This window comes from Athene noctua, chromosome 2 (assembly GCF_965140245.1).
Source record: "Athene noctua chromosome 2, bAthNoc1.hap1.1, whole genome shotgun sequence".
Taxonomy (NCBI): Eukaryota; Metazoa; Chordata; class Aves; order Strigiformes; family Strigidae; genus Athene; species Athene noctua.
The window spans coordinates 94,994,726-95,012,251 of NC_134038.1; the positions used below are offsets into that span (position 1 = coordinate 94,994,726).

The 17,526-nt window shown below is 43.4% G+C and overlaps 1 protein-coding gene across 3 annotated transcripts in view; it reads left to right on the forward strand.

Annotated features, from left to right (window-relative positions):
* Nucleotides 1-17,526, forward strand: part of RREB1 (ras responsive element binding protein 1) — a 125,053-nt gene that overhangs the window by 25,096 nt on the left and 82,431 nt on the right. For 2 of the 3 annotated variants that reach the window (XM_074899636.1, XM_074899637.1), the window contains exon 1: nucleotides 8,659-8,771. The exons of the other annotated variant lie outside the window; for it this stretch is intronic. Coding sequence is in view for 1 of the 2 variants with exons in the window: in XM_074899637.1 (XP_074755738.1) it covers nucleotide 8,771 (1 nt within the window). In the remaining variant the exon portion in view is untranslated. Of the gene's footprint in view, nucleotides 1-8,658; nucleotides 8,772-17,526 lie in introns of those variants that run through there. 3 annotated transcript variants of the gene reach the window in all.

Consider the following 17,526-nt stretch of genomic DNA (forward strand, 5'->3'; position numbering starts at 1 on the left):
AGTGCAGGCAGCAAAAGATCACCATTTTCTCCCCTCCTTGCCTGCATGAAACAATGATACAAAGCCATCCAGGTTAGGAAGGGTGGTTAAGGAATTGTGGTTTAGCAGTTTGCCTCACCTTTCTTTCTCTTGAGCAACTTGGGATGTTTATTGCTTTTGAGGGGTGCAGTGCTGCTAATTTTTCTGCAAAGTGATTTGCTGTAGTGATTAAAAAATAGTTGATCAGCTTAGCAATGAAAATGAGGTAATTTGCTGGGAAATTAATGAAATTATTTCAAGTTGAGGTGTGGAAAAAAAGCATTTTTAAAAGAGCATGTGACCTGCCCTAATGAAATTTATTGAAGCATCTGATGCCAGAGTTCAAATTGTAAGTTATTTTTAATTGGGCAAATCAGCATATCCTGTCCCTCCTAGATCCATTCAAATAATACTTTGCAAAATAAAGAAGCAGCAGTGTTCACCTGCATGTTTCCTAGAAAACAGCATCAGTTGAAAGGTTGTACCTCATTGGAAAAACACAGATTTACTTAAATGATACATCAAACATAGAAGAAATCCAAACCGTCTGTGGCTGATCTGACAGTAGTTTGAGAAACACCCTCCGCTGCATGCCCCTCAAATAAAAAACGTGTGCGCAGAGTTAAAAATCTCATCTTTGTGGTGACACAGATGATTCAGTGCAGGAAACGAGAGGAATCTCATTCAGCAGTTAAGCATTTGTGGGGCGGGGGTGTGAGGAGGTCATGGTGTTCAGCGCACCCGGTTAGAAACCTTCAGGCTCCTTTCCCTACTGCATTTTATACTGATGTAAATCAGGTCTGATACTGGAAGCCTCCACAAGAGAGGCAAATCCCATCCTGTTTGTTCCACTAGGATCAACTGGGAGTTGAAAGAGATGAGAAGGGACTTTGTTGTTGGTTTTAAATTTTAACTACAGACATTAGCCATCTAACACTAAACCATCCCTTGTCGTGGGAGGTGCAAGGGCTCAGCTCTTGTGTCCGGTTGGAGCTGAGCTGCAGGGTGGCCAGGCTAGTGCATGGAGGAGGGCCACCACCAGGGCTGCAGTGGTGGCCCGTGTTCTTCCTGCTGTGTCTGCATGGTCCTGGGGGTGGCAGGAGGAGAGGAGCTTTAGATGCAGGCTTGCAATTACAGCTTCTTGAAGATGCCATAGTTCATCTAAATATAAAATATGGACTATGGGTTTGGTCTGAAATATTTGTGGAGTTTTACCAAACCACTACAAACAAGCCAAGTAAACAGCAGCAAAAAGTGACACATTTCAGGCAGGATTTATTTTTTATTTTTCTTTTGCAAGGTGATGTGGAGATTTGTATTCTGTGACTCAGTGTTCAGAGGAAAGACATTTCTCAAATTGAGAACTTCTTTGTTTGTCCCTTATTCACAAACTTCCCAAAGAGCTTTATTTTAAAGTTTTTCAGGAGGCCGGGATGTAATTTTCTTCTTAACTCTGTTGATGTTCTCCCACAGCTTCCCAGGTGTTTTTGCCTCCTTCTCCAAATATAAAACAAAAACAAACAAACAAAACTTCCTTTCCTAATAAGTCAATCATGTGTTGTATTAGAAGTCTTTGTAAAGTCTATGGAGGAAAACAAAATCGTGTGCTACTTGAATTCTAAAATACATTCATTTAGCACTAAGGGCAAGTTTAATGGGAGCATGTACAAAACATTACGTGTATGTGTAAACTTTTGTCTTGCCTGGAAACTGACCAAGGAATAAAGTCAGACAATTTTTAGATTGCTTTGATGCCTCTGCAAAAGCATTTGCAGTTTTTTTATTTGCTGTAGGTCTCCAGCTGATAACCGGCACTAATGAAGTGGCTTTTCATACAGTTTTATTGAAATTATTTATGCAAATACAGTGCAGACTTTATTGCAATAGCAATCATTTACAGTGCACAGCTGGTAAACAAAAACATTACCATTTATTCTCCAGTGCCTTGATAGCTTCTGCTCGGTTCTCAAAGCTGTAGCCAGCTATGCATATTCCTTGACTCCAGAAGACCCACAGGCTTTGTCTGCTCAGAGCACTGAGGTGCAGGAAGGGCCCTCTCTTGAAGAACCACTCCTCCTGTTTTGCCTCTTTTTTTTTTTTTTTTTTTAACCTTGGTGGAAAAATAATTGTACTGTCAGTCTGCAAGACCACAGTCCTGTACCCCTCTGAAATTGTTTCATAAAAGGTTCTCAGAGGACCATTAGGTGCACCATGGGCAGGAAGAATTAGATTGTGTCCCCTTTTTAGATACCCTTACAAAGGCTTCTGTGAAAGAGTACTCTCTTAAATCTGTAATACATGAAGTCTTTTGATAATATAGTGAAGGGACTTATTCTGTCAACTGTGACACAGGATTTCTGTCCTTTCTCCTCCAGCTGGGCTCCCCTCTTGCTAGGGAAGACAGCCTCATTTCTCTCAAACTGCTGTGGTCAGGTTTGGCTTGGTTGAAAATTTTTTTGGGGCGAGATGTGAGAGACCTCTGTGCCGTGTGAGCACCAGGAGAAAACAGGGTGAATGCCCCACTGCAGCCATGGGGCAGCTAGGGCTGGTTGGGGAGACTTGTATTGCCTATCAGCATGCAGGTGGGCCTCTATTCATTTCTCTTATGGAAACTTTCACTGGCTCTCACACTGAACTTCAGTTACAGTGTGTGATTTGGTTTTTTTTTGTTTAATTACTGAGTTCAGTAGAACAGAGTGACAGGTATTCATTAATGAGCCATGCTACTTAGCTGCCATTTAGGAGCACTTTTGCATTGGCCTGGTGGCTGTCTCATGTATCTTAGGGGCAAGCAGGATTCGGATTCAGCAGTGCAGATGCCAGGTGTGTTTGGGGCAGGCAGCGGTGCCCGGCATTTCAGCTTCAGGAGCCAGAGCTCCCTAGGCTCCCAAGGGTAGACTGTGCGGCATGCTCACATGCTGCAGCAGGACCTGGGCAGCCATAGACCCATATGGGCTCCCTGATGCGGGGTGCTGACCAGAAGAACCATCCAGATGGGCTGGTGGCCCTGAGCTGAGCATCCCCATTGTGGGGTGGCAGGGGGCCTGGAGCAGTGGCCTAGTACACACCAAAGTCACTGCTCTGCGTGGCTTAAAAGCCTGGATTGTTTCAGTCTTGCAGCCCTCGTGTAGGGTCTTACATTCAAAGCACTAATGACTTCCTTGTTGGGACCCAGACTCTTTAAATTTTTATTAAAGGGATTGTCTGTGCTGACATTTAGCTAGCACCAGATGTTGGCTTTTGGTTACCAGTGTGGAGGTGGCATAGCTAATAAAGGCAAGGGTAAGAAACTTGTGAGAAACTGCCTGTCAGATGCAGCTTTGTGTACTGCAGCCTGCATGATGTTTGTCGCTTCTTCATGGGCCAGCATTCTACAAGAAAGATTTTTTTTCTTTCCTCCTTCTTCTTTTTCTTCTATACTCTTGACTGGCCAAGTGTTTTCCAAGCACATGTCTCTTTCAGGTGGCCTTGCTCTTCTGTTAGAGGCTAGCTAATGCAGGGAGAGTGCAGAGGTAACTCAGTGGCAGATCTGGGGGTGGTGGTGGTGGTTCTCTTATATTTTGGTATTTCTTCTGTATGTAACTTTCCTGAAGATCATACTTCTCCCCCTCATCCTCTTCGGCCATACCCTCCCTCAGAAAATGTCAGCAAGCGATTGTTTCCTTTGCAGAGCAGCAAGCCCCTAGACAGAGGCTTTTCCAGTTTTATGAATGCACCATTTGTTGCTGAGGGCACAACTGTTCGATATAACTGACTGCATCCCACTCTGCTTGGGACCAGCATGCACTACAGCCAGGCTATGCATAAACCAGATTTTTGTATTAAATGGCACCATTTTGTCCACAGCAGCAGTCTGTCTGTCTTTTGTATGTGCGCGTGAGACTTGCAGTTTTCAGATGCAAAATACATAAAGAACAGCAGTTTTGCAGAAATACATGTTACTCACTGAGCGTACCTGCTATTTTAAGGTTTCTTTTTCTTAGGGAGTTCCTGATGAGTGCCGTTTCTTCATTATTTTGTGTGGGCGGGCTGAGGCAAAAGCACATTTTAAAATATTTTATAAAATGGATGCATGGTATAGCATTACAAATGTAGTTGTTTTATTGGGGACATACTCAATTATAACTTAACTGAAAATACATGTAGCACTTTGAAAGTGTACATGCTCTTTTATGTTTTATTGTATGTCATCAACCCACTGTATATCATATTCCCCCCCCCGGCTTTCTTGTTAAGTGGCACAGGGCTGGAGATTGTATAGATGTAACCACTTGAAGATGGTGCTGTGCTTCACATTTGTAAGTATGTCTAAGAAATTTCATTTGATGTCAAACCTGGTGCTCTTTCTCACTGCCTGCCCAGCTTAACCCCCTTCTAAGGTCAGCACAATTCACAGGTTTTGGCCAAAATGATGTGCGTGGCTCCAGGCTCCTGTGCTGGGTCAGGGTGCATCAGGGGAGGCCGGAGGGGCTGTGTGGCCATTGAGCATGGCTGTTGTCCTAGTTTAAGATGCAGTCTTTAATATTTCCCTGCACACGTTTCTACAGGGCACAAACATCTGAAACGCTTGGTTTACACTTAAAATAATGCAATACCAGCCTTCCGGCAGACTGGGAGGTGCATGGGGAGGGGGCGGAGGCACGGTTGGGGGTTAGTGGGTACGGTGATGTTTGTGTGATGTTTCTCTGTCATTTCCCCCTCAGCCCTGAAAAGCAGCTTTTGGAAAATGCCATCCCCATTCTCAGGCGAGCACAGGCTGTAAAACAGGGAGGTTACATGAGGCTCTGGTCCCAGCAGCTGAATCACAGTTTAGGCTTTTAGTCCATGCTGCCTATCTTGTTTGTCTTAATGCCAGAAGTTTCTCCTTGGAAGCACAGTGGGCTCTTTTCTCCATCTCTCTTCTCTCATACCTGTTGAGTCCCCTCCAGCAAATAAGAACAAAGCAACCCCACCAGCATGCTTTCTATGCTCCATCATTATTGTGTTTAAGAAATGGGGAAAACTGGAAACACCTCTAATTTTCCTTCTTTAAAAAATGCAGTACTGAGTGCAGAAGATGAGGATTCCCCACCTCACCCTCCTTTGGGTACCTGGACGAGTCTGAGCATCAGTCAGGCTTGCCTGAAACATAATAATTCATTCACCAAAAATAAATAATTTTTTTTTAAATGTACAGCTTCGCAGCCTTTCTGTGGAGGTTTCCACCCCCCCTGCCTCACCATGTTCCTCCATATATTCACTACCCACATAATGTTACCCGCGGGATAAGGGTGTGAGGGGGAAGCTTGTTCTCTTTTCATGTGACTTCAGCACACTTATTAATTGTACCAGACTTCAGGCACTCGCACGACCAAAGGGATTGATCAATTCATAAACAGACACGTTTTTCAGACACATCTTGCCTCGGCATCCCAGCAGATTCAGAGAAGGAGCCAGAGCTGCTTTCTCTGTGATTGCTCATTTGTGCTCATCAGCTGGCTAGTGTATAGCGTGCAGAGACAAAGGCCGCTCTGGCCTGAAAAGCCCCCAAAGAAAAACAGTATAGTAAATACATCTGTAAAACAGTGTTCAAGTTACAGACTGCATGTGTCTCACGTGATCTCACTCGCTTTCTCCATGTCCCCCCCCAGTCCCCTACCTTACTGCCTTAAAAAAAGGATGGCAAAATAGTTTGATAAAATGAGTCAAGTGTTAAACTGTTGATATGATTTTTTTTTTAAAAAAAAAAGAGTCTTTGCTCAAGCATATGTTTCCAACACTTTAATCTTTTATGGACTGCATACTTGCTGTGGGAGTGGAAGGGGATGTTGCAGGCTTACTTTCAGTGTACTTAGAAATCTTTCCCACAGCATGAAAACTCCTCACAAAACATGTGAAACAACGGCCTGGAAACCAGGAAGTTTCTGATGCCTAGCACTCATTGCTCTGAGGGATTTGCTGTGCTCTGGAGGTCATGGAATAATCTTTCTTCTTTGTTGGCTTCTCTAAGTTTATTTTACACGTGATGGAGGGATATGTGTGTGTTGCTGAGCTTTTAGGGGTCCTCATTTCTGTAGCATGTTTTTTCCCTTGTTTTTTTTTGCTATTGCACTCCCATGATTAATATGTCTGCTGCTTAAAATGGCTACTGAAACACCACCAAGCTCTTGCCACTGGTTACCAACTGCTTAACCCCTGTCAAAAACCACCTAGCACAGTTTTGAATTGATGCTTTTGTTGCTTAGCAGGTATATTTCTGATCTTCAGGCTTTCCGTTAACCCTGTGAATACTGTACACAATGAAGACAAATCTGCTGTGGTGATGATGGTATGTCCTGATGTTGTGATCACTGCTGCTGCCCCCGCACTGCACTCTGGTTAGATTTGTGTGGCATGCAGTCTTTGTTTTCCCACCCTTTTACCACTTTGTATAGTTTGGGGTTTTTTTTTCGGAGCAGCAGAAGTTACTAACTTAGAAAAGCAGCAACGAAGGTGGGAAGTCTGGCACTTGAGAGCTGGTGGTCCTAGTGAGTTGATAAGGAAGATCCAGTTCCCTATAGTAAAGAAACTGTGCATCCAGTTTCAGTCTGTGATGGACTTGGCGTTTTGTTTTCTGGCATCTCATTTCTGTGTGCCTATGTTTGTGCTGGAGTGCGATAGAGCGTGAAAGGAGTCGGAGGAGAGAAGGGGCTGCAGCTTGGGTCTGGTTGCCAAAAAAAAACCCCCCAACCACCTCGACTGAAAAGAGAATTAACCGGAACATACCACAAAACAGGTTAGGCAGGACGCTGAAGCCAGATACAAACCTTCTGCTGTGCTTTAAGGCATCTTTAGTACACCCTCCTCCCTCTACCCTTTCAGGATTTCCCCCCCCCGCCTCCCCGCCCCGTTATGAAATAGTCCTGTGCCGGCTGGGTTTGAACATGGGGCAGGCGGATGGTTGCAGTGCTTGCTCGCCTGCTGCCAGCTGTTTCTTAAGAAACAGAGGGTGCACTTGTCCGTGCCCGTCATCCCTTCGCAGGGGCAGCGCTTTGCGCAGCATGTGCCTGTGTGAGCGCCTTCGTGCCCTCCGCCGGGTTGCCTTGCGAACAGTCCCAGCCGAAAAGTAGCGGGGGAGGAACAGCAACAAGGAGACAGAGAATGCTGGCGGGTGGAGCTTGGAGGGCTGATCCTCCACGTAGTTAATCATTACTTGCAGCATAACCTGTTCCTGTTTTCTAGAGGTTTCACTGGCACCCGCAGCCAGAAGCATATGAGGAATATGTGACAAACTGCTTTCTGAGCAAGACAGTTTGCCTTGCAGCAGCAAGCCCAGCGTCTAATACAAGACATCATTTCTTCTGTAACATGTTTATGCCTAATCGTTCAGTAAACATACCATATATAGTCCGGTTTGTGCTCGCTATAACACCCTGCTGCAAGGCGACTTTGCTAGTACTGTACAGATTCCTTAGCTCCTGGTAACTGTCTGACAAATAGGATGTTGCCATATGTAACATAAATATTCCACACAACTGGGATTTTTACACTCCTGCTCATAGTGCATAAAGCACTTGTTTCTGATCATGGCAGTCTTAAGTCTGGCACTTTGAAAAACAAAGGTTATTATACAAAGCAAGGTGCCCTATCAGAGGACGGACTGGGTCCCACATGTGGACTTTCACTGCAGAATAAAGGTTCCACACTTCCCATAAGCGTCAGACAAAGCTTGTATTTAGGGATCAGTGTTTTGGGGACTTTTTTTTTCTTTCTTTTTTCTCCTTTCTCCACTTTAAATGTCTGTTGCCTCCTAGGTGATGGGTCCCAAGCTAGAGCTATGATTCACTGAGAACTTTCTCTTTTCATTCTGGCATCTTTTGTAGAATTTCTCCCCTTCCTCTTCCTCTGTGACCTCTTTTTGTTTATCCTGTGCTAGCAGGGTACTGAGTACAGCAGAGGACATGAAGAGCAGCACTGTGGATAGATTCACAGCTTTCTTAATCAGCTGTTACATATGGTTTGTCTTCAGCTTTTTAATTTTTTTTTTTTTTTAAAAAACATTGTGAAATGACTTCAGTAACATTCTGACTCTTTCTCTGCTAGCAGAAGTGGTTCAGGAAAAGGAGATGAAGCCGCCTACCTAGCCCAGGGTGGGGTGGTTTTGCTTTTTTGTGCCTTCTACTTTTTGTCCCATTCCTTGACGTGTGAGAAGACAGTGCAGTAGTGTGGACCCCAGATAACCTTGTACAGAGCTCTCTGGCTGTCTGTTTGGTGATGGCTGTTAGTGCCTGGGTCCAGCAGTTTAGCGACTGGCAATGTCTCCTGTACCACTGAGACGGTTGCTTAATCAGAGAGGTTGCGGGTTTGATGCAGATCATACAGGTGGATTTGCCTCTAGTGACTTGCTCCTTATTTAGGCAATGCTTCCAGAAGCAGACTTTTCAGGGGGAACATTTGGGTGTTACATAAATGGACAGGACATGCATTTATTTCTCTGACTTGTCTCTCATTGGCCTCGTCAGAGTGAATTATGTCTGACTGCTTGGCAGTTAATTGGACCATCCTTCCCATTTCCTAAGCTGATAAGCCCCTCACTGTCTGCCTCAATCAGGCTTCTTTGTTTGAGAAGTTACTAATGCTGCAGAAGAACAGAATAACTACTTTCCTATGTACTGTAACCAAGTGAGGTGCTTTGATTAAAAAGCCTATGAAGATTCATCGTATTTCTTCAGCAAAATCCTTTTATGAGACTTACTTGTACCATAACGTCAGTAGCAGTTGACAGGCACTGAAAAGTAGGTATAGCTGGTGTATTTAATACATAGCCCTTTTTGAAAGAATTGTATTTGTGTTTAAGTTATTCTGTGAGCAGCTTTCTGGCAGATCCTAGTAGCTGTGTGGCGTATCATGAGTGTCTGTAGTTGTCTATCTATCAGGATCGCGTCTCAGAAAAGATTCCCTTTTACCACAAAGTCTTCAGACTGGGACTGTCTTTTTTTGTGTGTCTGGACGGTGCCTAGCTTAAAGTGGGTGTTGCCAGAAGGTGAGTAATAAATGATGATTAATCGTCTCTGAGCTACGGATGAGTTTGTATGAAAAAGCACTTGGCTAAAGGCTGTGCTTCAACAAGCTCATCAAAATTAAACATGCAGGAGACAGTAGTGTAGCATCCCAAAGGCCTGATTTTTTTGTCTCTTGACTGGTTTTGACTGCTGTGGATTTTTCCATCTGATGGAAAAACATGGGTCCCTTTGTCTTCAGTGTTAAATGATATTGGTATTACAGATTGCAAATGGGCTGAGTGATACAGAATTGCATGCACTAAAAGTAAACACCCTTTTGTTAGGTTGCTCAGTAATCTTTTTAATACAAAGGTGTGGTTATGAACCTTGCAGGTATGCATCCTCATGTTTGTACCATTGAGTCTGTGATATAAATGCATAGGAAACATGCAAAGATACCAATCCCTGTGTTATTTGTATCTTGAAGTTGAAAAGTAATTTTATTCTACAGGAGTCCACTTATCCTTTGCTGTCAAAACTGTAAATAAGTAGAAGTAGAAAACCTAAATCCATAGTGATTTTTAAAATAGTTTCCGTTCTGAGTTTACATATTGATTTGAGCATTGCAATGCATCTGTTTGATCATACAGTTATTTCTAAAACCTTTTGAAAAGTAAGATTTGTCTCAGAAATCTTCCTTCTCCACCCATCCTTCGACTATTTCTGGCAGCTCTTGGGGCCCCATGCACACAAAGTGAGTATTGGAGGATTTGCATCCTGCACAAAAATCAGAAGGACTGGGCTTTTTTGTTCTTAAAAAGCTTTCCAAAATGGGGTTTGTGTTGACTCGGACATAGAGAATATAAAATATACAAAGAAAATAAATGAGCATTGCATTGTGAGCTTGCATTTGTATGTACACTCCTATCTTCAGAAGTGACCACCAGTTTATTTTTCATTGTACTTCTGAGTTGGTGTTGTTGAGCCCCAAGATGTCTGTGAGATTGATGGAGGATGAGGAGAGGACATAGATGCTGTTGAGTTCAAGCAGCTGTTAGTGGTGTTAAGCCCTTACTTGTTTGTTACATCTGAGAGACACAGGAACTCAAGTGAGCTGAACGTGGGGCCCGGTCAGTAGGGTTAGATCTGGTGGAGAGGCTAAGGGAGTCAAACCATCAACGGTGGTTGGATCATAGTCCCTTCCTCCCAAGGACTTGTTGACAGTCATCAGACTGCCAGACAGCTAGCCAGTGACTTCTTTCGTGAGCATTTTTATTTTCTGACATTCAAGGTGATGGGTGGAGAATTTGCATTTGGATCTTAAAGTTTCTGGAAGAGTGTTTTGTGCTCGGTGTCTTGTCTGAACCTTACCCAAGCTGGTTCATGACCAACTAGCAGCCACTGATGCAAAGCCTTTGCCACCTACCATGGGATCAGTGAGCTTCAGTCTTTCTGAGTGGAGGTGGTGAGGAAAGAGAAGGAGGAGGTGTCTGTGTATTAAAAAGGAAGAAACTGGAAAACAAGCAACTATTCACTATGAAGTTCTTGGAAAGAAAGATGTTGTGTACGTAGTAGTTAATGTGAATCGCACTCTGCATGCACGGTAGCTCACTTAGATGGCTTATGGGAGAGCAGCTCGGTAGGCTGCAGTGGAGTCTTAGCAACCGCGAGTAGAGAGAAAGCAGGAAGCAGCCTGGCTTCTCTAAAAGAGCTGGGGGAACATCAGAGATAGAGGAGTTTAGGAAGTGTTTAGCCTCAAAATTATGGCAACTTGAAAATAAATTAACTGCTGGACCTGTAGCGATCTGTGTGTTCATGTATGTTAAGCACAGAAAGGTTTGGGGTGAGTCTGGAAAGGGTCCATGTTTAAGGAATGTAGTTCTTCTGGCTTCTGAGATAGCTTTTTGTGTAGACAGCATGGAAAACGATTACAAAAACAAGTATTGCAAGACACTTAATGAGATGGGAAACTGGCAGTGCTAAGGCTGTGACTCTTGGACTTGAGTGATTGTGAGAGAATTGCAGTTTTTTTCTGCTTTCTTTTTCCAGGCAAACATTTTCTGACTCGTGAATAACCACGAGTGGAGTTTATCCTACGGGCTTAAAGAAAGCAACCCCAAAAATGCATTGAAAATCTCTCTTGACTTTTGGAATGAGGGTTTGTGACAGCAACTGGACTCAAGGAAAAAAACATTTTTAACTTTGCTGGCGATTCCACCAGTGTAGCCTGAGACTTCATCTGCTGAGGTGTCAAACCATTTGCTTTCACTGTTTTGGAGTGGGGGTGACTGGGACTGACCAGACCAGTTTTTAGGGAGCTTAGTCAGCTTCCTAAGTTCCAGGTATACTGAAAGAGTCATCAGGGACAGGAATGGAGAGAGAATGTCAGTAAGTTCCTCTTCATGAACTAAGATGGGCTGCCAGGAGAATTTTCAGTTGGAGATCACCAGGCAGCTTTGTTAAGGGCCCTGTCTTCTCTTGCACGTGGCTCTACCAAGCTTTAGCCATTTGTGCTGAAACACTGCATGTCAGGTGTTTAGCTTCAGGCGGTGTTTGTTTTGGTTGAAAGAAAAATAAGTAATAAAAAAAAAGTTCTTCAGCCATTTCTAAGAATGCAGCTAAGGGAAAAGTAACTTCAGGTTTTGAATGCTTTTCCATTTCCTCTATTTTCTTACTGGAGAGAAGAAAAGTCACAACAAACCAAGAATCCCTAAAAAAAGGGGAGGAAGTCTGACCTGTTTGTCTAGTCCTCAACACTTGTAGTGCAGGGGCATTGAGATTTGGGAAGGGCAAAGCAGGTGGGAGATTGCAGTTATAGCTATTGATTGAATAAGCTACCTGTTGATTATCGTAGCTGATAATCATCAGCAATGATGGTTTCTCCAGTGCGTTGTATTCTTAATGTCTATTGCAATATGTATAGTAAAAAGGACTATGCGTGACCCAGGGAGAGACAAGCATCCTTGTGTCCCTCTTAGTCCAGACCAGAGTAAGTCAGATCAGCTCTGTGAATACTGAAGTTGGCAACCTAGTCCCACATCCTGAGTTAGCAGTTTAGTGACCTTGTGTAGCTATATATTTGTCTTCTCTTTCACATGCAAAAAACACGGAGGGAATGCATGACCGTTTCTCTTGCAATGTGATGTACAGGTATAGGTATAGAATCTCTGGTTGAGGGGTTTGTCGGTATAAGATGAAAACATTCTTGTGAATGTGCTTTACTTTGTAGGCCCTTCTGTTCCATATGAAGTAAGGGTAGCTTGAAAGTTGTCTGACAAGATTTGCACACATTGCGGAACACTGCTGGTCTCCTAAATAAAAACAAAGGTCCAGAAGTTCATAAATACCTGTGTACATCATGTAAACAAACTTCCTGATCCAGGGGCCATGTAGCCCTCCCTTGCAGACCACAGCTCGCACAGGAAGATCTGTAGCTTCTGTTGAAGCTAATAGGTCTCTTCCATGGAATGGGCCTATTAGTATCAATTCATTAGCAAGACTGAGGCCTTGATTTGTAATGAGCCCTTAAGTGTAATTTGCAATAGCCTGCTGACTGTATTTTACTAAGCTGCTGTGGGTGCAGGAGGGAAACAGATTGAGGCTGGAGTAATATTTACCTTCGCTTCCAGTCAGGAGAAGTATCTAGAGCAAAAAGGAATGTGCCACACCTAGGATCTCTGGAGTTGGCTTTTCTGGGAACTTTAGCTACAGAGAATGAAATACCCCCAATGCTGTATATGCAGGACAAAGGTGGCTGCTATCTTTAAAAATACGCATATGAAAACGGAACTGGAAGTTACTGCAAAACTGCATTTGAAGGTATCATAAGAGGGAAATTTTTAGAAACCAGACCTGAAAGGTTTTACAACAAGGAGTATCTTAGGATACTCCCTGACATTTGCTTTGCAGAAGTGTTAAAAGAACCCCTGGTTTCCGTAGTTATGGCTAGCAATTAGTTGTAGGTATAATATGTATTTTAATGTGCATTTAAAAACTGCTTCTTTGCTTAATTATGGAAGGGGAGACTGTGGAAAGAGTATTGTAAGTTCTTTGGCAAGACACTTGATTGAAGTAATTTATTCGTGTTAAGTACCCCAGAGCAATATTGAATAGCTCTATCCTCCTCTGTTTTGAGAAACTCCTCAAAATGAAAGAAAAATTCATTTTTTATTTGTTTCCCAAGAGAGAAAAAAATGAATTTCAAAATGTTTGTGATTTGTATTCCATTTCTTGCAAGCTTTCCCCTCCCCCCTGAGCCCAACCATTCTTCCCCTCTGTTCTTGCCCACAGAATTACCATGCAACTAATTTTAGAGGTGGGTTTACATGTTTGTTTTAAAAAACTGCAGTCTCCATCTCTGGTAATCCACCAGGTGGAAGCAGATGTGTAGAATAGCTGTACATGTATTTATAAATCTGAGTTTGAGCAGAGGGGATTTCTAAGAGGGCAGTGTATGTGCAGAGTCAAGGGAACCCTTAGCAATGTAATACAATCAGTAAAATAAAAATTTGCAGTTAACCACTAGCTGGATTCGTTGGTGGTTTTCGTTCATGTGGTGGGCCAAGTGACATTGTATTAGCCAATTCTTCTGATGGATGGTTAGAGATCAGTTGCCTGGCTGTTCTGAATTACAATAGGGAGAAGGCTATCAAGGAGGGGATGGGGAGAATAAGATAGGAAGTGGTTTCTTAGAGATGGGTGCTCTTCTTGTGCTAACAGAAGTTTTGGTCTCTTAGCCTCAAGTGTGGTTTTCTGACCTGTGAGCTTTTTCATAGCTGATTGATGTCTTCTTCCCTTCCACCTGCCTTCCCATCAACCACCTGGCATCCCTGTACCTCTCTGCTCTTGCGAAAAATGGCATCTTTGGTGTTTGGGGGATATACATTTTGTATTCAGCCCTCACAACAATTTTGCTTTGAGTGCATCTTTTTCTGGAAATATGCTAAAAGTGCTAAAATATTTATTTTGTTTGGTTCAGGAATGGGTGGGTGGGCAGGGGGATTCTGTGTGGTGTCAAACAGGAAGCTTGGTGTAGCTCTAAGTGACCTCGTGAAAGCATCCCTCTGGCCTGTGAATGCTCATGGTCTCATAAAGGCAAACAATGGGCAAGGGGCTGTGCTATCTAAATTTACACTGCCTGCTGTGTGTCGTGTAACAGAAATGCTGTGGCTGTGTGCTGCTGCAGGTGTCCTTCTACAATTTTAGTTGTTTGTTGACCTGTTTGCACTAAAATTCTTGTCACTGCCTGAGAAATTGTGCTCCTCTTAATAACAAGCTTTACATGTAGGGCAAAGCCTGGACAGTAAGACATGGTGAATATATATTGGCATAAATAATTTCTTTACTGACTTGTACTCATTCAGCTTTGCTTAATTCTGAGCATGTTACAGAAACAATCAAATTGCTAAAAGTGAGGTGTTCCTTTCCACCTATACCAGTGAGGATACTTGCATTTTAAGTCCAGGGTTGCAAAACTTAGTCCTCTACTTCTACTCAGTGCATGTCAGGACAAAAATAAAATGGAGGAAGAGCTGAAAGAAACTGTTTGCATCACTTGAGGCCCAGTGGGAGCTGGGGGTCAGTTTTGCTCTGAGAATTAATCAGTTCACTGGAGAATATGATAATACAAGGAAATGATGGCATTGCAATAAGGTTTTCATTTTTTTTTTTTTTTAATTAGTAGCAGAAACTAAAAATAAAAAGAAAGTGGGAGAAGGCCTAGGAGCAGAAGTGGCCTGAAGGGGAAATGACCAAGACCAGCTTAGAAATGCAGAGAATGGTGGTTCAGGAGCGATGCTTCACTGTGTCTTTGTGTGAAACTCTTTTCTGTCTTGTGGACAGGGGAGAGAGAGATCACAGCCTTGTGAAATCTGACTTCTTAATGCTGTTTTGAATAAAGCGAAATAGTTCTGGGGCTTCCACTTCTTGTGGATTGATGATTTTAAACAGGGAATGCCAGGCCTGTGGAAAAGCAACTGTAATCACAAATTTGAAGGTGGCGTGTGGCATTTCTTGTCATTTTTAACAAACCAAAACGTCAGAGAAATCCGCCCAGGCAAACTCTTGATCCTGCTGTGCCCCAGTGCAATAATTATAATGCAGAAACAGCTGATGGGTCACGTCTCCAGCCCTGCGCAGCATTATGACTTGCTACCTACATTCCATGTTTAGCTTTGAGCGATCAGATGGTGCAAGCAACGTGAGCTAGCAGCGCCTGAGGACATTCAGGCAGGCAACGTGTCCTTTCCCTTTGCAGCTTTGGTTTCTTTTCTCCAGTTCTGTCCCATCCTGTGATGCATTTTACAATAAATACCACTCTCTGGAGGGGGTCAGCTGCCCATGCAGGAGCATGTGTGCCATTCCCACTGTGCTGTATGTTAAGTCCAAGGGCCCAAGGTTTGTAAATATTGTTTCTAAAGTACCTGAGGACTATAGGTGAACTGCTTGTCCTACTTATCGGGGCCTCTGGGACTGTGGTGGCACATGGCGGCAGACTGTTTCAGCATTGTTACTGATGTGACTTAATGAAGCCTGAATTTTATTGGGGGGAGGGGTAAATTTTCTCTGTGCATGGGGAAAGGGTCATTTACAAATGACTGCAAACAAACAAAAAAGTTGAAAATGATGCTTAATTCTGTCCTGTAAAGACTGAGGGAGGCAGGGGGATATTTTGGACTTGGGTTTGTTTTGTGCTTAGGACTGTGCAAAATGTACACCCAGTCCTTGATCTAGGAAAAATTGCATAGGTAAGGATAAAATTACTAACTCCTTGCCTGGGACTACTCCCTGTCTTGCTCCCCATTGCCAGGGATGCTGTGGGAGAGGTGCAGTGCAGACATTTTAGTTGTGGTAGTTTGTTTTATTGTGAAGTTATTTTGACTGGGTTTAATTGGAGAACTGAACTTCAGGTAGACTTCTAAATGATAGGAGTGTTCTTTAGGGAAGAGGGTTTGCAAATGAGCTCTGAGCTGGAGAGAAGCTAGTGAGGGGAAGTGGGAGGAGGGATTCTGGAGATGGAGCCGGCTGTGGGTTTGTTCCTCTACATCTTTTCATCTTTCCCTGGTACTGCAGCACCACAGGAGTAGAGTTACCGACAACATTCTTGCTCAGGTCTCTCATCCCTTACTCAAATAGAGGGTGTAATTTGACGATGTCTCAGCTCTCCTTGTGAAGGCTGTTGATGAAACTATATGTATGTACATTTTTAAGTGAAAAACAAAAAAATTCCCAAACAAATGCAAATCTCAAACCAGATCAGTTCTGTGATCCTGGATCACTGTGTGGTTGTTCAAACGCTAGGACTGGCATGAGACCAGGGGGAGAATGTGTGGCCGGAGCTGCAGGGTGAAGCAAGGACTGGCAGTCTGTCCTTCTGAATGACAGCCGTGGCTTACATCAGGTTAAATCAGTCTACACTGCAGGCTGAGGCGAAGCAGGATGGATTAAAAACAGGTTTTCACTTCTAACCTTGAATTTCCTCACAACTACAATTCCACATCAGCTTGTGGGGGTACATGCATTTCATCATCAGAGCTGCTGTGGAATATGAGACACATCTCTTTACAGGAAAGTTCTCACAGTCAGTATTCACTAAAGTTTTCCTTATTTGAACTGCTGTGTCCACAACTTTCACAAATAGATCGTGAATCTGGATTTTTATCTCCTCCTTCTCCATCCGTATCAGCTGTTATCGGCTGCAAACAGGTTAACAGTGAGGCCTGCTGGGCTGCTTAATGGGTGGCCGCCTGGCGCTGCCTTCAGGGTGATGCAGATCATTTCTATTGGCCAAGGTTATCTCCCTCCTGACCTTGTAGCCAGAGCTCAGCCTCTCGGTGGCGTGGTAATTGTGAAAAAGAAGGCTTCTGAAAGAATTCGTAGAGCCTGGAATAGTTTTTTGTTTTTCTGGTTTTGTGAAAGCTGTAGTTTATTTTTATCACTGCTCTGAACGAGGAAAGGAATTGCCTTGATGTTAAGTTTGCAAATTCGGACAAGGTCATGCTTGAAGATTCTTTTCTTCTAAAATTCATGGTGGAGGCTTCCCAAATTTAGCATGGCAGGAGGCTGCTGTACCGCAATGTGGCTTAAAAGCCCGCTTTTGCTACTGTACTTTCTTGGTTGTTTGCTCACTGAGCATTGATAGCTTGCTGTATGTGATACATCTGATGGCATCTGATTTCTTCCTAGCTGTAGCCCTTCATACCAGAATGTCTTTTTCCTTGTTGCAGTTGGTTCACTGTACTGGACAAAATATAATTGCATGCTTTTGGGATGAAGAGAGACCTCTGTTAGCTGTGTAACGGAATGAGGCATAGGGAATGAGGCACGGGGATTAATGGGGGGAATGGGAAGAGAGGGAGGAGTCGGGTGCTTTTTTTTTTTTTTTCCCTAGACACATCAGGCTCCTCCCGTAGCAAGGGAGAGCATAGTACATCGAACCTAAAGACCTTTAAAGTACATGCTGAAATGGATGCTGGGAAGATACAGTACAGTGCTTGGGCACAACTCCAAGGCTCCCAAGGCAAGTAATATTTAAACAAGCTGAACAGCC